General features: G+C 37.9%; 1 protein-coding gene across 1 annotated transcript in view; it reads right to left on the minus strand.

The window, feature by feature from the left end:
• Nucleotides 1-960: 960 nt before the first annotated feature.
• The window catches only part of LOC138693136 (zinc finger protein 235-like), a 42,790-nt gene continuing 17,151 nt past the window's right edge, over nucleotides 961-26,599 (minus strand). The window contains exons 3-5 of the mRNA XM_069816799.1: nucleotides 25,424-25,561; nucleotides 11,154-11,236; nucleotides 961-3,101 (exon numbers count right to left, since the gene is read on the minus strand). Coding sequence (XP_069672900.1) covers nucleotides 2,279-3,101; nucleotides 11,154-11,236; nucleotides 25,424-25,561 — 1,044 coding nt within the window. The 3' untranslated portion in view covers nucleotides 961-2,278. The remainder of the gene's footprint in view (nucleotides 3,102-11,153; nucleotides 11,237-25,423; nucleotides 25,562-26,599) is intronic.

The raw sequence follows: 26,599 nt of genomic DNA on the forward strand, positions 1-26,599 counted from the left end.
GTAAAAAGAACATAAGTAAGGAAAATCCTTCCATGCTCGAAAGAGTCAAGAATATATCAATCGGAAAGTCTCTGGTGTGGCCAGAGACACCTAAAAGAGAAGGCAAATATGATGTAGAAAGATTGCCGTTTTCGATAATATCACAGAGCTACCAGGATATGCACAGAAAGTTGTCCAAGAAAAGAAAAAAAAAAGAGAAAACGTGAAGTTGCGAAAGAAATAAAAGAGAAAACACAAATGACAAAACGAACACTTTTCAGAGAATTGCAAAATGAAACAAGTCCAATTTGTGACATTTGCAAGAAGCTTTCAGTGAAATTTGATGTGAAGATTGTAAAAAAGTATTTTATGTAAATTATATTTCACGTAAACACAGACAACACATTCCTGAAAAAGATGGTCATATCTCCCTATGTCACTCATTTTTATAAAGGAGAAGATTCACATAACAGTATGGACCTTAAGGATAGTTTGGAGGATGATGATTACCTTGAAGAACTTGATAAACCAGCAACATATAAATAAGGGCCTATAGAGCAAAGAGACATGTGGATTTATATTTTACATGAAAATGGTGTTAGGGTAGTGCAATGCATGTGTAAATAACTAATAGAAATAATAGCAACAGTTTAAAATAATATTTGCAACCAAAACAAAAATAAATGTATGTTATAGTTGATAATTGTGAAGTAGCCAATAACTACACAGTCAGTGGCCAATAACTGTCAAGAAGTGGCCAATAACTATAATTTCATACATATTAATTTTATTTGGTCACTAGTATCACACAGTATTATTGAATCCATTTGTGTAACAGTGATTTGAATAAAGAAATAATTGACAATTACAGATACACAAACAGTTCCTTCTTACAATATAATGCATTGAAGTCCTCGACTTTCAAACATAAAACTTTCCTTAAGTGGCCAATAACTGTATGGTTTACCCTAGTTTCTTACCCATATTGTTCTCCTGTCATACGGGCTGCTACAGACTTCCCAATGGAATTGACGTTCCAGTGCCTCCATTTTATTTTTCTTATTTACATTTCTGCGGTAGTTAATTTCATTGCGTTTACGTTTACCACTAATAACACAGTTTTCTTCCCCTGGGTCACTTACTGCTTCTAGCTTATCTATCATTTTCCTGATCAGCTGATGGGCGTGTAACTTATTAGATCCGCAGCACTCAGTTGCGTCACGTCGTCAGTCAGTGCAGAAAGAAGGTAAGTCGCTGACTTGTCCCCTTTCTGCAATGACTGCACTGCTTATGGTACTCTGTTTTGCGTTGAGAATGAGCAAATTTGTCCCATTTCTGTATGGAAATCTGTGTCTAGGTCTGGAGAAAGCAATGGCACTCTTAACTCACTTTCGCGTTTTTCATGACTTATCCCCTTTCTGCAATGACTGATTCAATTATACTGGATGTAATATTACTTGATATACCAATACTAAAAATGTAATTTTAATGTATATTGTACTGTTAATCAATAATGTATTTTAATCTATATTGTTGTATTTATAATGACGTGTATATTCATTTACTTACACTGTATCAATCAATCAATCAATCAATCAATCATCGAATTTTAAATGTTGATAACACTTTCATGACGAAGCATTTTTCACAGATATGTTTAAATAGTTTCCCACCTTTATACTAGTCTTCTTACTTGTTAGGAAGATGATGATGGTGATACTAGTCTTCTTAGTTTTTTAGGTTATTCTGTTATCAAAATCTCATTCTACATCCAATCCTTATTGGCACAATGGTGGAATTGTGGCATTCTTCGAATTTTTTGCTCGTCGCCTGCGAGACGTACTTTCCACAAACGTCACAAATGCAGTATAGGTCAATAAAATAAAATTAATAAACTAAAAGTTAGCATTTATAAAACAGTTACATGTTACAGTATGGTTGTGAAACTTGAACTCTCAATTTCACAAAAGAACAGAGGTTAAGTATATTAGAGAATAAGGTGCTTAGGAAAATATTTGGGGCTAAGAGGGACGAAGTTACAGGAGAATGGAGAAAGTTACACAATGCAGAACTGTATCTATTATATTCTTCGCCTGAAATAACTAGGAACACTAGATCCAAACAATGGAGATGGGCAGGGCATGTAGTACGTAAGGGCAAATCCAAAAATGGAAATGTTAGCTGGAAAGCCACAGGGGAAAAAGACCTTTGGGGTGACCGGATTTATCATGCTGAGGATAGGGAACGATGGCGGGCGACGAACCTCCGTGTTCTCTAAAAGGTGTAAGTAAATGAGATTTTATACTCCATCTACAGAAGAAACATTTTCCACGCACACCGCATTTTCTGGATAATTATCAGCGGTATGCTGACGCTCATGCACTCTTAGATTGCCCGACTGCGAGAAGCACTTGCCACAGACACCGCACTCGTAAGGTTTCTCGCCGGTATGCTGGCGTGAATGGCTCTTCAGATTACTCTGATGCGAGAAACATTTTCCGCAAAATTGGCATTTGAATGGTTTCTCACCAGTATGCAGCAGTCCGTGCCTCTTAAGGTTAGTCGGCTGCGAGAAACTCTTCCCACAAATATCACATTGGTACGGCTTCTCGCCAGTATGCAAGCGATCATGCTTGATTAAGGAGGCAGAGCACGAGAAACACAATCCACAAGTATCGCACTTAAATGGTTTCTCGCCCGTGTGGGAGCGTTCGTGCGTCTTCAAATTAAACAGCTGCGAGAAACATTTACCACACACTTCACACTTGTAAGGTTTCTCGCCCCTGTGCTGGCGCTCGTGTTTACTCAAAGTCCCCGAATGCGAGAAGCACATCCCGCACACCTCGCACTTGAAGGGCTTGTCGCCCGTGTGCAGACGCGAGTGATCTTTCAGATGTCCCTGCTGCGTGAAGCACTTCCCGCAGGTATCGCACTTGAACGGCTTCTCGCCGGTGTGCTTCAACACGTGTCTCTTCAGATTGCCCGCAGTGGAAAGACACTTGCCGCAAACATCGCATTTGAATCGCGTCTCGTCTGCATCAACCGACTTGGCAGTCAGGTGGACGTCACGTGCAATATCTTCGCAATCTGATGACGCAGCGCTATCACAGCTGTATGGAACACTGTCATAAAAATATGACGTCAGTGAATATACATCATAAACATTAATCGTTGACACGTGCATAAAATGTAAAGCAATAACATCTGACCAGAACTTGGACGGTATTCAACATAACAGCAGCATGTATGACATTCAAGCAATACAGCATCAAAAACAATGGAATGGTTTTCTGTACATCAATAAATTTGTCAGATTAATGATTTGCCAAGAACGGAGATCCGAAATATCGACGATTGCAACTCTAAGAAAACGAAATACAATTTATTTGAAAATTACCAATAATCATTGAGAGATTAACAACATGGTAATTGGGATAAAGAATCATTCCTCGGTACAGAATGTACAGTGGCATTCAAATATCAATGACTGGCTTTCACAAAGGAACTACTACAAGTATAAAAAAAAAAGAACAATTCAGATAATAAAATAAAACACTTTCCCTGAACACGTCACCTTTCTGTACATAATACATTCTTAACAGATAATGAATAAGAAGTTTCCTCGGACTTTGAAGACACTAAGAATGGCATTCGTGAAGGACATTCACTATGTGTCATTTACATGGCGTGTACAATATTGCTGAGAGGATTATTAATATTCAATCTAGTACGGAAAAAGTTGAATATTACGCGGATTTGTTTTGTGATTTAGTCCGAACTGGAGGCTGAAGAAGAATACTTCATTGTGATAATCATAGAAGCAGAAAAAAAATTTAAAAGCACCACAAAACTCGAAAAAGTGATAGATATGGGGTATGTAATGAAGCAATATCTAAGTGAAGAAACTGATCATATATGACAAAAATAAAACACCAATACCAATAATAATAATAATAATAATAATAATAATAATAATAATAGTTACACTATCCAGAACTTCCAGTTTGAATTCCCTTGAATTATAATTAGAAACTGCATCCCTGAGTATTTGTACTACAAGATATTGAATTAAGGCAAATTTTGTGGTCATTCAGTACCGCACCAGAAGAAGAAATAGCTACAAAACAGGACAGTACCACAAGATAAAGAAGTGTTCCCTGTTTTTCAATCAAAATTACTTAGACATATTATAAGACTCTGATAGCCACTAGATCGTGTTCACCACAATGATCCATGCCTGCCTTCTACTTTTGTCATTGTCAAGCTTGGGAAGCATAGCTATACCAGAACATTAAGATACGTTATTTATATTCAAAGATAAAACACACATGTCAGGTCAATAATACAGTGTTCATAGATTTGATGAAATACATTAACGGTGATATGTTACAGTTGTATGAACACTAATCAATACAATAAGATTGTTAAAGATATTAGTTATAGTCAGACATGTTTCGGAGATGCTTCTCTATCTTCAGTGACTATTTACCACGACTGCAAAACGAAAACAATTGTAATTAATCTCATTTTTAATTATATTTCAAAATTAATAATAAATGGAAAAATATAAGATATCTGAATTGTAATATTTTATAAAAGTCTTTCAATAACTGGAAAAGTTAAAATATGATATAATAATTTATAATCACTATTATTATGTCTTCTATATATATGCATATGGTAATTAAAAATAATATAAGGGATTATAAAAAAGTATAATGAATTAAATAAAAAAGTGATAGTAGAAGAGACATTTAAAAGAGTTAACATCTTATGATGTATGTACATTCTTATGATAAGTTTACACAGTTCACATTTAAAAAAATAAATAAATAAAAAATTAATGGACAATATTGTGACTTGGATGAAAGACTCACCAGATGGTTCCGGTGATCGAACCGCGTTGTTGCTTGGCTTAAAGGACACTAACTGAGTTGAGGGAAAGGACAGAAATGACATTGACTGATACTACATTAGTCTTTTACTATTCAAATCGGAAGGAATATAAAGATCAAAGAGAATGTTTTTTTCGTAAATTGCTATTTCATTCAAATTATGACAGTTAATGAATTTGTCTTTGTATATTTCAATAGATGCCAGAATATTTAATAATTTACCTTTCCTATTAGTATGTAAAATTTCCATTCTGAGTTAATGTCTAAAATAATGTTGATTATTGTATATGTGTTCACCGAAAGCAGAATGAGAGACTTCATGGCAGATATTTCTATGTTCTTCGTATCTTATATTGAAATTTCGGCCCGTTTGACCCAGGGGGCAGGCATACCGATGCTCAGTTTGGCCAGCTTCTGCGCATTGCAAGCGAGACCGCTTGCTGCAATCGTCACAACATGAGTTATCGTTTCGGGATCAAGTAATAAAAGACATCTGATGATGTCATTGTCCTGCTTGGTTCTGCAGCGGAAGGAATGCTATTGAGAGATGTCGGTCAAGATAAATAAATACATTCTCAAAACAATTAAAGAATATGAAATTGTTTAATAAGGAAGAAATAGTGTTGCACCAAACTTTAAATATTAAACATTAAGTTAATATATATAATGAACATTGCTACTATACATTCTTTTATATTTTCAGTTTACAAACTCCAACATACTATACTGCATTTAGAAAACTGCTCCATATTTGAAGACCTCCCAGGAAGAACGATGTAACATCAAATCATTGAAATACGTGATTTAGGTGGGAAGAGTTATTTTGAGGATTTCGTATTTATAACAATTAATTATTGCATTCAATAACGGAATACACTTGTATGCTTGATTAGTCGAATTGTTTTGCTAGCAATTACAATAAAATATGCACCTGAAAGTATTTTTTCTTTCATCTGAAAAATTATAGTTTTGTTGGTTACATCCTTATTCCCGGCAGGTCTTCAACTGTACATTTACTTGATAATTTTGCTCATCTTATTTCTCTTTCTTCATTTCTCGTCATCCAGATTTTGTGCTACCCTATTAAGATGCCGCACTCGTACGTATGTCCTTGTTGTAACAAAACAGCTGACAGCTTTGCACGGTATTTTTTCATCAACTGCTTCCATTATTTTGTCTATCACGATATTGAAAATATTTTGTGACTTACAATAATAAGTGCCATGAATGTCTTTGAAAATGTTCTCACCTACTATCTTAGCATTTACAAAGTTCTGTGAGGCTTTCGTTAAATTCCCTCTGGAAAGGGAATCAGTCCAAATGTTCTCTTTAGTGGGATTAATTTCGCAAAGTTCGGGATGCTTTCCTCTCAATTGATGGGCTAATAACATGCGAGATAATTCAGGCCTTCTCGACTTACTATGTCACCGCTAAAAATTTGTGAATCACAGAGTTCGGGGATATCCTCTACATCAGAAGTAGTTTCATCTATTGCAGCTGATCCTAAGCTAATGGTAAGTCTGAGCTCTTTGCCAAGCAATACATTTTCATTTACCCTTCCTGGTGTGAAGAACATTCTTTTAAATCTGTAACTAAACAGGTTTCCTCAACTCTTTCGTCTACATTACATTTTGTGGAGAAAACTGCTACCGAATGTTTGCCCATCACGTAATTTCTCATTCGATATTTAAATTCTACAGGTGTTGGATGGGTGTTTTGATGTCCCATGCCTCTTATGTAAGAAAAAAAGCACTCCAGTACATCTTGGTTTAATTTGACAGTGGTTAAGTAGCGGACTGTATATTCTTGGCTTAGATATTCAAAGAAAGTCTTTTAGGGATTTGATACTCATAAGAATACCCTGCTGAAATGGTAATTTCATTCTAAGTCCCCTGGCTCTTATCGTTTCTATTATGTCGTTCACTTTATCTAAGATACTGTCTTGCTCATCTTTGTGCACACCGTATGCTTTTAAAGGTACAGTCGAATTAAAAACATCGAACCAATCGTTAACAAATTTAATAAAATTTGCTGTGGGAATGGCGTCACCAATAATGAGATTATTTTCCTTTGCATAAATTAGAGCTTTTGAAACAGTATTAGAAAATAGTTGTGCTGCTGCTTTTACCTTTTGCCTTTCAGACCCTACTACAACCAAATGTTTTCGTGAAAGCTTGGGCAGCATTGTAAGTTCAGATGTTGATTTATCAATCAGTTGTTGCACAAAACTTTTGTCTATAATGTCACCACTGGAAGTAATGAAGCGTTTGTCTAAGAAATGGTTTCTTACTAATTTCAGGAGATGTGGAATATCGGCGAATACAAACACTTTTGTGGTGTTGTCATACGGGTTGAGAAAGTGCGTGTTTTCAGAATTTACGCCCAGTTTTTTCCACAGTGCTCTATTCGTCCCACCAATGTCACTTACAACAGCTACCGTATGAAACCCACTTTCTTCAAGCCTTATGATAACATCATAAAGAATGTTTTCAGTCATCGGCTGATCAAAACTATAATAAATCGGCTGCTTCCAATTACCAAATAAGCCACGAGCCTTGATAGCCTGTGCATATTTATGAGGACCTACTATCTGACCTGGTTTTCTATCTACACAAATTGTATTATTTATTTTCATTTCATCAAACGAAATAACTGTTGTTTTTTTAAACTTGTTTGAATCTTTACCTTTTGCTTTCATTAAGGAAATAACAATATTCAAAATTCCATTATCACAATTAAAATTTTGGACCCATTTCCTTAAAGTGCTTATGTCCGGTAACGGATATTTAAGTTGATTGCGTAAAATAAATATCGGTATGCCTTTGCACTAACACATTTCAATGAAATTGCGGAAGCGATGTCTTCTGCTGACCAATGAACTTTTCTTTTTCTCCCTAAGACGCAACTGTTTGACCCAGAGTAAAAAAATTGGAGAGTACTTTTTTTATCTCGTTTTGATTTGAACTGGCTGCTTCTAGTTGCTCCCTTAATGAACATTTTTCTTTTTCAATCATTTCAGACTTGACCAAAACTTCGCTTAATTTAGCTTCAAGCTGCTGGACTCGCTCCTGCAATTGTTTAACTGTTTCCTGAGAAAATGATTGAAGTTCTTTTCATGAAACAGATTAATAATTTGTGTCACTTAGCTGTGCATTTGAGGATGGTCTGAAATAAAAGAAAAGCAGACTATATAATTTGGAAGTGCGCTGAAAACTATGCAGGCCTAATTACTAATTAAAAATACGTAAACAATATTTCATTACACTGTTTTAACAATTTGAATGTATTACTTATCATTGCATTGAAAATAAACTGCAGCTTGTGACGAAATAAAGAAAAAATAGAAGGGGAAAGTGAATGTTTTGTTGCCTTAGCTAAATATGACAAAATACTATACAGTATAAAGTTTTTTAAAAACAAAAATATTTGTGTGTACTTTCTGCTTACAATCAACTTTTAAATTAAATGTATGTTTATTAGAATATCTTACTTTGGTTGGTTGGCTTGTTAACACAGTTCCCGTCAGTGTTTTTGATGACTGAAGTTGTCGGAAGATTCAAAGTAGGAAGCGCATTTTTCTTTAATTTTCTCACTTTAATGGGGGAGTACTTTAGAAGTTTTTCCCGCAACCCCTTATAGTATGAATCCTCGTCAAAATGAACGGAACATATTCGAGCTGAAACAGAATTAATTCTTAAGTTCGGAATGCAAAGGAAACCGTACAATTGAATCAATATCCTAATTATTTTGTTTCCATTACCTGTTTTGAAGTTAATTTTATCTGCTCTCTTGCACAAAAATGTCCACCTTTTGGCAAAGTCTTCGTCTCTAGGGAAACGAAAAAACTTAACACCTTCTTTGCCCACAGTATTCCTCCTTCCATTGTTACAACCAAACACTGAGCAATGCGACATAACAGTTCGAAGTTAATTGCTTGGCACAAACCGAATCATCTGCCCTCATATGAATAGCACCGCCGAATGCTTCGTTGCCTCGGCAGCCACAATATCAGCCACATGTGTTCCAAATGACGTCACGCGTTTAGGAGGAAATGTGCACGCCTTAACCTTCTCTTCTTAGTACCATGCGTTTGACCTATATATGTGGCGTTGCAGTCTGGGAACTGACAATTTAATTTGTATACACCTTCGCGGTCTGTGTCGCCCATGGGGATCCCCCCCCCCCCCACAGCCCGATCCCAGCAACCCACTTCACGCAAGTTACCCTTCAAACTGGGCATTAAACACCTAACGGCAAGTCGTACACCAGAGGCGATACGCAATTTTATGCCCCTACCACGGGAATAACCGCCCGTGGCTCCCCACTCTACGTTGAACAATCCCAGGACTATCCAGCTTCCACAACCCGACTCGTAAAAAGCTCGCCCGACCATCTGAAGCCGAATAATCCGAGATCGCAAAGCTTCAGTGGACTTGTGGTTGATTACATCGCGTAACCCTTTCGTCAGCAGTAACACGTCAGAGCAATATATCCGGCCCAGCAAGCAGAGTTGGTCACCGGGGCGTCTAAATCGCCTGGGCCCCCATTGGGGCTCTACGTGAGTGTACTTGACGTCTGGTCCGGGCTCCGCACCTAGACTTGCATATAGGGGCAGTATGAAGGGTCCACTATTGCTTCGTTGCTGGGCGACCTGTCAGGCCACACAATTGGGAAGTCGCGCACGAAACCGTGGGACAGGACCATGAAGATAGGAAAGATCCCCGCTGGTGAGACGGGAGTTATAAACCTAAGAACCTTAACCTAAGAATGGATATAATAACTGTAAGGGGAAGAAGAATGAAGCCTCATCAGGCACCCTTAACAAATCCTGTGAAGGTGGTGGACATGGCAAAAACTAACAGCGGGGATGCAGAGGTGAAAATGACTGTGATGATGTGGTTGGGGTTCCGCATGCAATGGTGGCCAGCGGAGAGAAATATAGTGATGAAAAAGACGAGAGAACGAAAAGGGCTGGGTGGTGGTAAATCGAAAAATGGACGAAAAGAAGAGGACGAGAGCCACCTTTGCACCTCCTGATCACCACATTGGAGGAACCCACCTTGACCATTAAGATACATAACACATTGACTAATGAAATGGATAGTTCTACATCCAGACAATAAGTTGGTAGTATTTGATTTGATACACAACACACTACGCTTTAGTTGTGGTCATATGTTGCAAATATACAAAATAATTAAAATAACAACATATTACAAATTTAAACACAATACTTGCGCTTTGTGGATAGTTTGGTGACGCTTATGAGATTAGTAAAGTAAGCATTAACACTCTTCGCAACTCGAGAGAAAAAAAAAAGAATCGGTCTTTATTGAAAGGCATATTTTTCAGTACCCAGATAATCGAACACAACTGTTCAAATCGCTTATAACTGCTCTTATATTTGTGTTGTATTTAAGCATTACCCCTGGAATGTAACTAATTTGTTTAATCGTCTATTAATTACAGAAAAATTACGAAATGCATCAAAATATTCATGTTGTCAAAATTGAGTTAGTACTTTTCAAACATGATCGAACCAAAAGGTGCTCGATATGAGGAAGTAATTAAGAAAATTATATGTTAATATGAGGGAAAGTCATCTCTGCAGTCTCGCTAACTTTACTAAAACATTTATTAAAATTTATTAATCCAGGACTAATCATACATAATAAATAATAAGTGCATAAAACAAAGGAAAAATTGAAAACCAGTTACAGTCCCACTAACTATAATAATCACTATGACCAGGACAACACTTGGGGATATGGACTGAACAAGACTTTGTAACAAAAGTGGTAAAGTAATTCAGATGCGATTTGATAAATAGAAACCAAAAGAGAGGAACAGCAGAATACGCTGGAAGACAAAAGTTGATTTTACTACACTTTATCAACTGCTCTCGTTATGTAGCGTCTGAGTGAGATGAGGGTGATAATGCCGGTGAAATGAGTCCAGGGTCCAGCGCCGAAAGTTACCCAGCATTTGCTATTAAGAGGTTGAGGGAAAACCCCGGAAAAAACCTCAACCAGGTAACTTGCCCCGACCGGGATTTGAACTCGGACCCGCTCATATCACGGTCACGCAGGTTAACAGTTACTCTAGAGCAGTGGACAGCATGATCTTCAACAAATGACGGTTAAAAAAGTTGCACTAACAGTAGCAGTTCCAATTATGACGTACCTAGCGTCAATATGTTTTACCCACTGATTCTTAATACATGGCCAAACCATCCTATGACGTAACACAGCGAATTAATGTTGTAAGCGCCACACTCACCTATCGGGCAGAATGTGATCCTCCTCTGCTGCATCTTCAAGCTTCAGCTCGACCTCGACTGTGTTCAGGTCACACAACTCTTCCTGCGAATGTAATGCAGAAATTGTACAAGGTTACAGAAACAGTGCATCAAGTTTCATGTCAAATCCCACGGAGCTGAAGTAGAAACTTGATTCAGAAACAGAAGACAGTTCTTGGAGGACATAATTCACGGAGGAAACCACAGTTACACGTGCGTCCTCCTCATCTCCCACTATCAGATCTAACGACTAGTGCGGTAACTTACTCTACTCATGTCATAAAGCGCGAATATTTAATGTGGTTTAAAAGGGAACGTCAGTGGCTATGTCCATTTGCCCCCCAACGAATACATAACCTGAGAGCAAACACGAACTAAAAAGGTTGTCACATTAAAAGAAGTACACAAATGCATTACAAACAAGATGATTAGCAAAATATCACAAAAATAAACAATTCTTAAAGCACAGACATAGTTTAAAAAGCAACAATAAAATAATCAAACAAATACCACCAGAAAGAAATTGTCTGGCGATTTATCTATACTAATAATAAATCTGTAGCCAAAATTTTTCTGGTAATTTTCGATTTTCCAAAAATAATTGGTCCTAACATATATAATTAACCACCCTGAAACCGAAAATCGCTTTTTTGACATTTTTGTTTGTATGTCTGTCTGTCTGTATGTTTGTTACCTTTTCACGTGATAATGGCTGAACGGATTTCGATGAAAATTGGAATATAAATTAAGTTCGTTGTAACTTAGGTAACAGGCTATATGGCATTCAAAATACATTAATTAAAAGGGGGGTTATAAGGGGGCCTGAATTAAATAAATCGAAATATCTCGCTTATTATTGATTTTTATGAAAAATGTTACATAACAAACATTTCTTTAAAAATCATTTCTGATAAGTTCTATTCTTTGAAAAATTTTGATAGGACTGATATTTAATGAGATAAATGAGTTTTAAAATTAAAATAACTGCCATCTAAGGCCGTGTAATGAATTAAAAAACAAATGAGTTCGTCTATAAGGGGCCTTAGACAGCAACAATCGAAAGCTATGAAAGATAGCCTACAGATAATGTTTCTGCGTTTCTATGAAGTAATATCGGAAGCTAAATTAACCGATTTGTATAATTAATTATTAATTCACCATTGGAAAGTGTAGTTTCTCTAGATGGACATAATGCTATAATGTTATCACAGTAACTTCTGAGTGAATCGAGGACAGGTAAGATTAAAATAGATTCTTATGCACAGAAAACTTGATAGGCTATTCTGTACATTCGTTTCCTGTATTTCCTAAACTAATTTTTATGATCAAATGAGTGGTCTCTGGATCAAAATGATCGCATTTTAATTTTTTAACTAAATTTAAATTAAGTAACATAATAAACGATTTATCCTTCTATCAAACACGAATGTTCCCTGGATCAAATGTCCTATTTTAATTATGTAATTACTTTACATTTATTTCTAACGGGTGCAGCGGAGCGCACGGGTACGGCTAGTAAATAATAAAATTCTATAAAACATTGGGATGTAAAAGTCAGAAATGTCAAGTTTTAGTAAAACAAGTATTAAACAACAAAAGTAACCTCCGGATGTAGAAGCTCCAGAGGTAAGCAATAACAGGTAAATAAAACTAAATCACACTGTCAAGTCCTGTGCTTGAAGAAAACCTGAGAACTGAATTTGCACAATCAAAATCGTTTCCAACAGCGTCATGTAGATTCCGGTGAATTGTGTACTGTCGATGGACACGATCATACTTCCTACAATGCAATAAAATATGTTCGACTATAACTGGAACATGGCAATTTCACACTCCGGTTGTGACGCACCAGTACGAGATAGTCATGTGTCACAACAACAGTGGCCAATCTTCAATTGAGTCAGTGAAATTTTCTCGTGTCATGACGAACCAAAACGCGGACAGTATTCTGGGCACTTCGTAATTTGTTTCCCTCTAGTGTAGAACGTTCTCCTTCCCATTGCCACCATATTCTATATTGTATGTCTTGCCACTTCCCGCATCAGTAAACCTGAGAAGCATTCGTAGCACCGTCCCTAACTGCAGCATCTGCAGCCACATTATCTGAAATTCCAACATGACCCAGAATCCACACTACTCCAATCTCAGAATCTGAGCTTAGGAGAGAATGGAAAAGCTCTTGGGTTCTTAGCACAAGCGATCACCAGAATTGAAAGACTGCAGGGACTGAATGGCACTTAAAGAGTCAGAGCAGATAAGGACTCTGCCCTGGTGTTGTCTAATTAAAAACAATAAAGCTCTGTAAAAAGCATATAGTTCAGGGGTAAAAACACTGGAATATTGGCTAAGTTTGTATTTAAATATCTGTCCATTTGCAATGAAGGAACAACCAACACAATCATTTAACCAGCATCCGTCAGTAAAAACTAAACAATAATTTGAAAACTGTGATAAAAGTTCACTAAAACGAAGTGTATAAACAAAAGATGGTGTAAAATTCCCAAATCTCTGGCTCAGACTTACATCGAACATGGGAAGTTGCATAATCCACGGTGCAGTGGTGGTATATTCCAGTGTGCAAACTGATGGCAGATGGATGTCAAACTCAGAGAGCAGTTCACGAAATTGGACACCTGCTGAATGAAGTCTCCGTGGATTTTGCTGTATCGGCAGTAAAGAGGTGAATGATGTAATGAGTCGTAAGAATTGTGCTCAGGCTGTGAGTGGAGCTTAACAGCATACGAACACAACAACACATTACATCGCCGATACAGGCTCTCTATCTGACTCGTTTGGAAAGCCCCTGGAGTGAGTCGTATCCCATGATGATGGATAGTTTCTAAAAGACGTAACTTGGATTTATTTGCTGAGCCATAAATAAAACAGCCATATCCAGCTTTGACCGGATAAGAGCACGATAAAGATGTAAAAGCACTATGCAGTCTGCACCCCAGCGAACCCCTGACAAAAGGCGTAAAATATTTAAGGATTTTTCACAACACCTTCTCAAATTACGTACAGTGAAACCTGTCTAAAGCGGTCATCTGAAGTTACCTTGTGAAATGGCCGTTTTATCAGGTGGCCGCTTGATTAAGGTTGCGGTTTTTTATGAGAGAATACTGAATTTCATTTACTTTTTTTGTACTGTGCACGTACAGTATAACAATCGTGCATTTTAATGTCAGCGTCTTCCATTCTTGCAACTAGCCTTTTCAAAACTCGCTTGCGGTACCTCAGTTTAAATGACTAGATAATATCTTGAACAAGGGGCTGGAGGTGTCATGTCGTATTTGGGGGAAGAAACCAATTTCACGGATCACATTGCAATTTTGTCGTTTAATCTTGAAATAGAAATCGCATAGCTAATTCTCAAACAATGATTTCACCCCCAATAAGCCCATGTCAACATTTTTCAAACATCTCGGTTTCAATGAATGGTTCTTTTTCTCCTGCAGCATTACAACAATAGAGCAGGGTCTTTTGCCAACTTTCCCTCTTTACACTCTTTTTTCTTAAAACTTAAAGTTATGTTAGGGAGGGCCATGGAAAAAAAAAAAAAAACTTGTTTCGTCAACATTGTAAATATCTCTGAGTTCATATCCCGCAAGAATTGAAGGCAGTCTATTTTTTCCATTCTCAATAACATTGGTTGCAATGTCACCTCCTTCACCAGACACAGAACGAAATGCAATGTTATGCCGTTTTCTAAAGCACTCCAACCACGCATTACTAGCAACAAAATTGCTTACATTGAATTCTTTGGCAATTTCAAGAACTTTGTCTTGAATCATAGGCCCACTTACTGGCAATTTCTTCGCCCTCGCACACTTGAACCATTCGTAAACGAAATCATTCACATTACTGAACACAGATTCTCTCTTCCTTCTTTGGCCACCACACATATTTTTCTGCTGTTCTTTTAATATTTCATCTGTATCCTTAATTATAGCGTTTATTTGTGTCCTTCCACATTTGAATATATGTGCACTTTTTCTCGCAGATGTTCTCTTCTCACTTTCTTCAATCATTTTTCGTCTCACCTCTAAACTTAACACACTCTAGATTTATTGTTAGACATGATTTCTCTATCAAACTAACTTCACAGTTCCTCTGAATCAACTGAATGATAAGGAGAAAAATTCGTAAAAGCTGGTCCAAATACAGAAAGATAGAAAGAAGAGAAAAAAAATTTAAAAATTCGAATGGTTAACTACTGATCTAAAACACACTGTGAGATTTTCGATAGAAAAAGTCCGTCTTTCAATTCCTTAAAAACGAGTAAGAATTTACAGCTGTGCAGGGTCGGAATGGAAAGTGACCAAAGAGTCATGAAACAGTAAGCAACTAACCCCAAGATATGGAGGGTGTACTGTTGTTCACTTAGCTATTGTCCTCGTGATATTGTCCTCTAACCATCGAAAAAATAGGTCAGACAGTATCCGTGAAAATATTTTTTGTTGGACAATGACCGTTATAGTCAGGTTCCAATCCAAATATACCCCGGACGCTGGCCGGCGCATGAGGTGGCCGCTAAATAAAGAGAGAATTTGTATTGATCCTATGGAAAATCCAATTTGTTCCAGACAAAATTGGCCTTTTGCCCAGGTGGCCGTTTAAATGAAGTGACCGCAAAGGCAGGTTTCACTGTACATGCATCTCCCACGTTAATTTATAAGCTAAGATAAGTTGACTCTTTACATATATTTTTCTTGCTTTTAATTCAGACCTAAGGTATCCTTAAAAAATAAAATGAATACGAAAGTGTCCTAGTAAACCCTTCACAATGATTTAGTTTGCTCCATGAGTTGTACTTTAGAGCATAAGGGTCAAGTTTTAAAACTATTTTTTATTTAATGCTGAGATGTTGTAGAAATTTGTCTTGGCAAGGGAAAAACATGTCACAACATTTTAGAAAACCACGAAAAACAAGGCCCAGACCTTTATAAAAACACGCATATTCATCTAGCATTATTCTTGCTACTGTAACTTGCTTTGATGAAACTCATTCCAGATACTGAAATGTACGAGCATTCATGTGAGGTGAAATATATCATCCGAGCCTAGATCCCAAATCACACTCGCCGAGCTGGATTTACGAGCCAGACTGGTATCTGTATGGGCACCTACGAACAATGCCTCACCTCCATCATTTGGTGTAACCCTTGTCGAAGATCACCAATTTTCATTGAAAGAGTACAATAACTCAAATAAAATCAACATAAATTAAAAGATAGTTGTCAAAATCATAAGGCACAAACAAACTAAATTAGTACCGTAAAGTGGGGTGACTTTGAACGCTGAGGTGACTTTGAACAGTAATTTAGCTCCTTTCTAAATTAAATGCTGTACCCAATTGCGAAAAAACTGTTTAAGTTGTCAATAAATTAGTTCAGTTTTTTTCGAAATAGGGTACAGCATTTAATTTAGAAGGGCGCTATTTTACTGTTCAAAGTCACCTCGGCGTTCAAAGTCACCCCACTTTACGGTATATATATAAGGAAGTCAATTACTAAAACCGCCACCAGATGTAAGTTAGCCCCTAGATGTGGAGAGTCTAGGGAATAAGTTGCCTCGCATCGATAAAAATTAAATAACGTTGTCAAGACCTGTACTTGGTAAAAACTTTACAACTGCGTTCACAAGTTTAAAATCGTTTTCAAGAGTGTCACGCAGTGTCGGACCCAGCCCATGTTGACGTCGAGCACGGCCGTATTTCCCACAGTGCAAGAACACATGTTGCACCGAAATTGGAACATGACACGTGTCACACTCCGGAGGAGGTTCACCATTTAAAAGATGGCTGTGGCCAAACCTCAACCGGGTAAATAAAACTTCTTTGCGTCGTGACGGTCTTTTAGATGAATCCCATTCCCGAACACTTTCCTTTATCATACGTAATTGAGGGGCTGGGTGCAAGAAGGGCATTTTAGAGGATGTGCCCTTTTTGAGTAAAACGCTTTATTATGTTCTCTGATCTGTTATGCATATGATCACCAAGTTGTAGTTCAATACTGTGATCATAGGGGTCAGGAGAAGCCAAAATGTAAAGGTGTGCATAGATCACATTTCTGTGCTCTGTTTCCTCTGTCATGAACTCAGGCAGGCACTGACGTTTCCTGCTGTAAAGTAGTTGCTTGAGGTTATGGTATACTTGTTTGGTGTTATGCTGCTCAGTTTGTGATTCGTTTTTTTACTAATTTGGAAGAGTCACGAGTGCTACGATGGGATCCACAGCTTCTATGCACAGTGTGGCTGTTGTTGAAGAGAAGGGAAGGGCTTGAAGAAGCGTGTGGATAAAAGTAAGTGGAAAAGCAATATAGCAAATGTCAACCGAGCATCAGGTAAGCAATATGTTGCTACAACCGGCACAGTCATAGCAAAGAAGTAGTTTCAACGAGTCCACAACTGCTGTAACAAACAATGTTGTAAACACGTAACTATTGGTGAACAGAAGTCTCTTTTCCGCAACCTTCTATCCATGGCTGATTAGGGGCAACAAGACATGTATCTCGCAACAATATTAATCCCTGTAGAGCCGAAAGAATGCACAACAAAACCCAAGAATATTCCTAGGATTTTTAACTGGAAATATGAAGTGATACATTTAGTACGTGAACATCCAGTTTGTAGGGAGTCTCTGATAGAACTTTTCCAGTGCGGTCCTAAGAGACTGAGAACCATCCAGCAAAAGCTGTGTGCCGGCACATCATCTGTACTTGCTGACATGAGGAGAAAGCTTTCTAATCGACTGAACAAGATTGCCTCCCAAGTTTGGATTTAGTACAAGAACACTGGTCAATGCTTCCACACAAAACTACACACTAGTGTGCCGCCTCAACGTCGAGAAATTATTTTAATAATCCTGTTCTAAACGTCAGGAAATTATTCAATCTATTCTCCGAGTTTTTTCGTGAAAAGACTGGACAGAGACTTCAGATGAAGTACGCAACATATCTTCGATACTTTACACAAAACTCTGAGTTCTCATTCCGGCAGCCTCGCACGGATACTTGTGACTTCTGCGCTAAATGTTAGATTTTACTCAAAGAAAACATTTGAACGACCCTTGCAAAGCTGACTACCAGATTCATAAGAACAATGTCAATGCATACACACAACTCAAAGACAGAATCATCAGTCTGGCTCGTGGTGATCAAAGTGTTTTGGTTTTTGAGATTGATTATGTGCAGAATTTGCATATTGAGCATATTTTTCCAATATGCGGGCATTCGTGTTGTGTTTGCGACCGTAACTTTGGACTCTGCGGGACTGTGAAAAATGGCAAGAAAGACTTTGTACTCCTGAATCATACCTAAAGATATTTTCTAGCTGTCGAAAAAATCCAAGTCCATTTGAAGGTTCACGTCTCATCAAGGACTGGGGCACAGGTCTGAACACATTATTCAGGGCTCAGCCAACAAGCAAAACCAGTAAGTTTAAAACCCAAGAGAGTGTTCGGATACACTATTTTCATTTCGGCATAATGTCTGCATCTAAATCGTACGCAGCTGTCTTTGAGCCCTTCAAGTATTGGCAAGACCACAAGCTGGAACTTCTTGACTTTGGTGAACTTCAAGCACCGTCCATCAAAAAGAGCAAGCTAGACAAACTAGAGACCCTATGAAGTTCTTTTCAACTGAAGAAAGGGAGTGGTATGATAGGAACATTTTTATTTCTAATACTCAAAATGACGCCACTGAACATGATGACATAGATGTTGATTCAGGCAGTGACTATCAAGATGAACATCTGTAATACTTGAACATACTAGTGTTTACAGTAACACACTCATTGTCTTTTGTTTTTATTTGCTTAAGGCCCAGTGCTTGTATTTGTTTTCACAACGCTACAAATTGTTAGAGAAGTTTGATATTTTCATTTGGTATAACGTATTAAAGGTTAAAATTATTATTTTGTTTGGATTTATTCACAACACTTCACGTATACTGGTTTTAACGTGTTCTCTGCAAGAGGGGCAGATTCATGGTCTTTTATTTTACTCACTTTCAGTATTTCCTTCTTATATGCGGTACAAAATATGTTTGAAAGTAGTTACTAAAGACAACTATATTCCATATGGCATAAGCCTCATTATTATCAAAGATGATTCAATAACATTATTACGGTTTGAATTTTCAACATCAATTTACTCAAAACTTGCATTTGAGAGAAGTGCCTTTCTTGCACCCAACCCCTCAATTGCTTTCCTTGTTGTGCAGACCATTCTTCCTCCCATTGCCGCCAAATTAAATGTTTCGAAGTGTTGAAGACGTCTCGCCACCTCTCACGATAATACCCCAGTGTACCATTCAATGCTGCGTCCTTGGCTGCAGCATCTACCTCCTCATATCCCGGAATCCCAACATGGCCAGGGATCCACACTACTCTGACTTCGGAACCGGTCGACAGGAGTGAGTGGAAAAGAGCCTGGGTTCTTATAACAAGAGGGTCGTAGAGTAGAAGGACTGTAGGGATTGAATGGCACTTAAAGAATCGGAGCAGATAAGAAATCTGCCCCGAGGTTCCCAGTTTAAAAAACAATAATGCCCGGTAGACAACATGTAACTCCACAATAAAAACACTGGTATATGACGTCATGTTAAACTTGTATATTAAAGATATTTTTATTAATTTGTCCTACATAATAATATCTGTAATACTGACAATTAATATTTGAGGAGAAAAATTCGCTCCGGCACCGGGGATCGAACCCGGGTCCTTGGTTCTACGTACCAAGTGCTCGGACCACTGAGCTACACTGAATTCGGTCCGGTGCTGTGGATTGAATTCGACGTAGCTCAGTGGTCAAAGATCTTGGTACGTAGAACCAAGGACCCAGGTTCGATCCCCGGCGCTGGAGCGAATTTTTCTCCTTAAATATTAATTAAACATGTATGTTTGACTATTTCCGATGAAGGAGCAACCCACATAATCATTAATACAGGATCCATCAGCAAAAATTAGACTAAAATCGGGGAATTTTGATAGCAATTCTTTAAAATTTTGTCGATAAATAAATGAGGGTGTAAAAGTTTTAAAACTTTGGCTCAGGCATAAATCAAACAGGGGACGACTCATAATCCACGGCGGAGTGGGAGGATATTGAATTCCCATAACTGTTGGCAGTGTGATGTCCAGATCGGAAAGAATTTCACGAAAACGGACGAGGACACCGTGAGTTCTCTCAGTACAGTAAGCAAACGGAGAGGAATGAAATTTTTTAACGTGTTGTGCCCAGGCTGTGTGAGCAGTTTTAATCCGTATGCGCAAAACAAAAGATTTCGTCGCTGGCACAGAGACAGTTCCCCAGACTCCCAGTAGAGACTCTCTATCTGACTAGTTCGGAAGACTACCGTTGCGAGTCTCAGACCTTGATGGTGCACTGTGTATAAAATTCGAAGTTTAGATTTTATTGCTGAATCATAAATAAAACATCTATAATCAAGCCTTGAATGTATAAGTACATGATACAAGAGTAAACGAACTGTTCGGTCTGCACTCCAGCATACCCCTGACAAGAGGTGAAATATATTTAAGGATTTTTCGCATCGCCTTCGTAAATCGCGTATATGTGCCTCCCAAGATATTAGTAATAGTAGTAGTAGTAGTAGTAGTAGTAGGGCTTAAAAAGGGTGCGTCAGCTACTATGGCTATTTGAGCCCTTATCTAAAATTCTTCACGAAACAATGACACAAATAATACAATTATCAGAGAGCTAAAAGAACTATAGCGGTTTCAGAATAAGAAGGCATATGGCCTAAGCCAATTGAGTGCTAGAAACAGTTCGACGTTGTCACACAGTGCACGGTGCACGAGACGTGGAAGACAGAGACAACAGATAAGGACAGAACATATCAGTTGCAGCTCTCTCGCTGCGCGAGCGGGTCGAGACCTGTTTCTTCATTGTGTGTAATGTTTAAATATAATTACTCATACTGAAGTAATTCTCATCTCAATTTTTATTACTTCTTCGCTTCATAGATCAGTAGCTCTTGGAGTCAATGACTTGCGAAATAAAGTGACAGATATGTAGAAATTTACTTTGCTAATGTCTGAGAAAGAATGTTTTAATTCTTACTCAGACTTCCTTGTACAGCAAAGCTGAATTTATTATTGTTTATTTCTCCAGAGGAAAGATAAGGTACAGTTTGTTTGTAGGGGCAGCCTAAGAATCTAGCAATAACAAAACGAAAACATATCTGTAGATACGTAATTTAGTATTGAAGATGGAAAGTATTTTATTTTTCCTCCGTTAAATGAAGCCTATATAATTTAATTTAATTCTCTAGCTTATACATACCTAGGGGTCCAGGATTCTACATTCTGGTTACGAATCTGGCTATAATGCAACGTAATCATAATGTGTGTTCATACATAATTCAGTACTCATACTGGAACTGTAGATTATTTTATTTTTCTCTGATAAACTAAGTCTATCTAATTTTATTTTATCATCTAATTTGTACATATCTAGAGGTCCAGTGTTCCATATTCTGGCTAAGAATCCGGCTGTAAGGATATAAGCATATCTGTTCATATGTAGGCCTAATTCAGTACTCATATTGAAACTGAAGATTACTTCCTTTTACTTTGTTAAATCAAGCCTATCTAATTTAATTTAATCCTCTAGCTTATACCTACCTAGAAGTCCAGGATTCTATGTTCCATCACTCTGGCCTGTGGCAATATAAACCTATGAGTGAAGGTAGTTGTATAGAAGCGAATATGAAAACCGTAATCCAATAATATCGTTAATATATTGAAGATAAAATTGTATATTAGAAAACATCGTATAAAGTGTAATATATATAACGAAAGGTTTTTAAAATAAAAATTGAGTTTTGGAATTATAAAATCTCCTCGTTCCTAGCATGCTTGTATTTATTTTAAAAGTGAAATGTAGTTAATGTACTTCATTTTATAAAGTTTTCTAATGCTCTTAAGGAAGAATGTTGTTAATGCTCTTCGTATAATTCATGGAAAAAGAGGCAGGAGTGTTTATGTTTATAATATCATCCAAATATCTCATGTTTATGCAATATTTTGTCTTATACCATGTATAATATTCAAATGAAAAGTCAAAGTCGTAGCTATGACTATTCTCAGCTTTCTTCTTCTTTCCACGTTCTATTACAATGGCACTGCTAACACATAACTACTAATGTATTTAAAATATCGTACGATGAAGTAATACACGGTTCTGAAAATTGTACAAATAATTAACACGTTTGTTTTGCGTTATTTTCCAGGAGAGGTAAATTCAAGTATACCACCTATTTTAATTGTCTCTTTGTCCTGTCCGAGAACATGAGATAACGTATGCACTTCTAAACCACACACCTCTGCAGTCAGATTCTTTGTTTGTGAAGAACTGACACGCACTGAAAAAAATTATGTACAAAAATACCATACTCCTCGCTTGTGAGTGTTGGACTATCCCTTTGCGTATAACAGATGAAACACCAGAGCCAATTGCAATCCCTTCAAGAGACATTGTTACGGTAAGTTACGCATCACACAAGAGAAAACAGTCCACATCTGAATTTGAAAATAAACAGATTCTATCTTTGTTTACAGAGACGGAATTCAGAGCAAAATATGTTCTATGCTGTAGGTTGGATATCTCTGTTTAGTCTTAAAGCTATAACACGCGAACCAGTTGACATATAATTGCCATTCTTGTACTGTTGGATTCAAAATTCGGAGCTCTATCGAATGGCATAGCTTAAAATTCATTACTATCCATAAGTATTGTGCGCGCAAGAAAGAAACTAATACGCGACGCTTCAGCGAGACTTCGCGACGATTTAACTAGGCAACACCGCTTCACTGTCACTGGCTAGTCGACATAGACCGGCCTGAACTAGCTCTGCCTTATATGCCTTCTTATTCTGAAAGCGCTCTAAAAAGCATTGTCACGGTAAAACGAGGTACACAAATGCAGTATACACAAGGTGATTTCTAAAAAATCATAAAAATGAGCAGTCCTACCTCCCTAGGTAGTGTTCAAAACGAATCAATAAAATAATAAAACCAAGGCCACTAGAGATAAATTGTGTATCACATTTCAAAAACTATAAAATTTTATAAAATATTCGGATGTATAAAGTCCGAAATGTCAACAATGTAAAATCAAATATAAAACAACAAATGTAACCTCCGGATGTAAAGGGTCCGGAGGATAAGTAAAACAGATCAATATAAAACTAAATCACCTTATCCAGTCCCGTATTCGATAAAAATCTCAGAACTGCATTTGTACAATTAAAATCATTTCCAAGAGCGTCACGTAGTGTTGGCCGAATTCCATATTGTCAACGGACACGGTCATATTTTCTGCAATGCTATAAAAAATGTTCCACCGTAAGTGGAACACGGCACGTATCACACTCCGGCTGAGGCTCGCCACGTAGGAGATGGCCATGTGTCAGATAACAGTGGCCAATCCTCAACCGGGTGAGTAAAACCCGGTGACGCTCTTGTGGACGAATCCCAAACTCGAACAGTATTCTTTATATTTCGTAATTTGTTTCCCTCTTGTGCAGACCATTCTCCTTCCCATTGCCACCATATTTTATATTTCAAGTAGTTTTGAATGTCCTGCCACCTGTCGCGCCAATATACCAGAGAGCCATCCAGTGCGCCAGCCCTGGTTGCAGCATCCGCGGCCTCATTTCCTGCAATCCCTACATGGCCAGGAATCCACACTACTCCAATCTCATAATCAGAGCAAAGGAGAGTATGGAACAGCTGCTGAGTTCTTAAGACAAGCGGATCATCACAATTAAACGACTGCAAGGACTGATTGGCACTTAAAGAGTCAGAACAGATAAGGAATCTGCCCCGAGGTTGCCTAATTAAAAACAATAAAACTCTGTAAAAAGCATAGAGTTCAGCAGTAAAAACACTAGTATATTGGTTTAGTCTGTATTTAAATATCTCTCCATTTGTAATGAAGGAACAACCTACATAATAATTTATCTGGGATCCGTCAGTAAAAACTAATGAATAATTTGGATATCGTGATAGAAGTTCACTAAAACGAAGTCTATAAACAAAAGCTGGTGTAAAATTCTTGAAACATCGGCTGAGAGTTACATCAAACATGGGGCATCGCATAATCCACGGTGGAGTGGTGGTGTACTCACAGTGCTGAGAACAGATGGTAAATGCGTGTGGAGCTCAGAGAGCAGTGGATTTTCACTGTATCAGCCATAAAGAGTAGAATGGTGAAAGGAGTCGTAAGAATTGTGCTCAGGCTGCGAGCGGAGCTTAACCGCATGTGAGCACAACAAGACATTACATCGCCGATATAGGGATGGTTCTCCTGCTTCACAATACAGGTTCACTATCCAACTGGTTCAGAAGGCCCCTGTAGAACGCAAGCCCCCATTGGTCTCTAAGTGAATGTACTTGGCCTCTGGTCAGGGTTCGGCACCTAAACTTGCATATGGGGGCAGTGTGAAGGGTCCACTATTGCTTCGTTGCTGGGGCCCTGTGGGGCCACACAAATTGAAAGTCACGCTTGAAACCTTGGGACAGAACTACAGAGATAGAAAAGATCCGCGTTGGTGAGACGGAAGTTATAAGAATAGGAACCTTAACCTAATAATATATATAAATAACTAGAAGAGGAAGAAGAATGAAGGCTCATCAGGCATCCTTAACAAATCCTATCATGGGTGGAGGTGGCAGAAACGAACAGCGGGCATGGAGAGGGAAATGGCTGTGATGATGTGGTGGGTGTTCCGCATGCAATGGTGGCTGGCAGAGAGAAATATAGTGGTGAGAGAGAAGAGAGAACGAAAAGAGCTGGGTGGTGATAAGTCGGTAAATGGACGAAAAGAAGAGCACGAGAGCCACCATTGCACCCCCCGGTCACCAACTTTGAGGAACCCATGTCCACCGTGACAAGTTATGAAAATTGTGAATTTTTACACACAGAGCAACACTTCATTAGTGGAAAATCTCAGCAAGAACTCAAGCTACAGGAAGAGAACTGTAACATCAATATGAAACTTTGTCCCTGGACACAACTTCGTAATTATTCTTAGAACATATAACTCAAGACGTATTTTGTTAAAAGCTTAAAGTATTTTTTAAATATAAATATTAAATTAGGCTGTACTGAAATAAAGGAGTAAATACTTTTCCGTAGAAAATGTTCATATGCTAAAATCTGTCCCGTTAGCAGCGGAAGTGATAGTGACTGTGGCTACAAGATTGCTGCAAGAACAGTCAGCACACTTACCTCGGGCTCACACTTTACTGCAACAAAATTAGTTGGCACTGCAGTTTCCTCAACTTTAAACTCTGATGTGAGATCATAGCTGTGGTCCACGCATTCCGTCTTTATTGCAGCTGCATGGAGATCTACTAAATTTCCATCCTGGAGAAGACCGAAACATAACACATTTGTAACATACTTCACACATTTCACTATTGCTACTGTGTTACTTGGTTACATCTGTATTGCATGCAAATCACGAACCTTACCAACAAAGTGAAAGGAGATAACAGATTTCGAATATTAAACATCACCTCTGTAAATCATAACTATGCTTACTAGAAATTACAGTTAAATGGAATGATACAGTCCAAAGCCACACAATGAAAAGTTTTAACGGGAACATTTCGAAAGTTAAAAAATTATCATAAATAACGGTAACGATTTATAATGGTTTTATAGCCCGACCACTCACATTAAAATCTGCGCCACAAACTAGAGTTCGTTCATGCGCAGGTTGTCATAGTGGGGGATCTGTTGTGTTGTAGATGCGCTCCCAGATCGACATCTCGCGGCGAGTACGTTCTAAACTATTGGAAACAGCACTCGTGTCCGCGTCCACTCTTTCACTTTTCAATCAAGTATTAATATTCCATTTCAACGTATTGTGTATAGTTAAAACAGATTGTATTTATAATAATGGAAGGGGAACCAAATGTGCGCGGCAGGCTTTTGAAAAGTGACACATGTAAAATTATTTATAACGTTGTGAAGATTTAAGGGGTTACGTACAGCTTACAGCAGTAAACTTTTGGAATTATGCAACATTATTTTCCTCCATTACTGTATCTTGTACAATAATGAAAATTCCTTCTGCTATATTATAAAAAATATTTTTACGATTTAAAAAAATTATTTATATGTTTTTTTTTTACAAATTCAAAATGGTGGCAGTTCACTGTGCAGTGGTGAAGTGTTTCCCTCATAGTAGAAAAGTTTTCCGGGCTATGAGGCCGTGGTCTGTTGGTTGTGAGACCAAACGTTTCGTTCACTGCTGCGGTGAACATCTTCAGTGGTGTCTATTGCTGGTGCGGCTGGTTCTACTGCGTGTGCTGATTACAGTCTGCGCTGGCTGCATCGTTGTATATATAGTGCGGGAGGGGGGGGGGGCTTGCTGTTGTCGCCTCGGTCCGCGCTCGA

Source organism: Periplaneta americana, chromosome 17, assembly GCF_040183065.1.
Source record: "Periplaneta americana isolate PAMFEO1 chromosome 17, P.americana_PAMFEO1_priV1, whole genome shotgun sequence".
NCBI lineage: Eukaryota > Metazoa > Arthropoda > Insecta > Blattodea > Blattidae > Periplaneta > Periplaneta americana.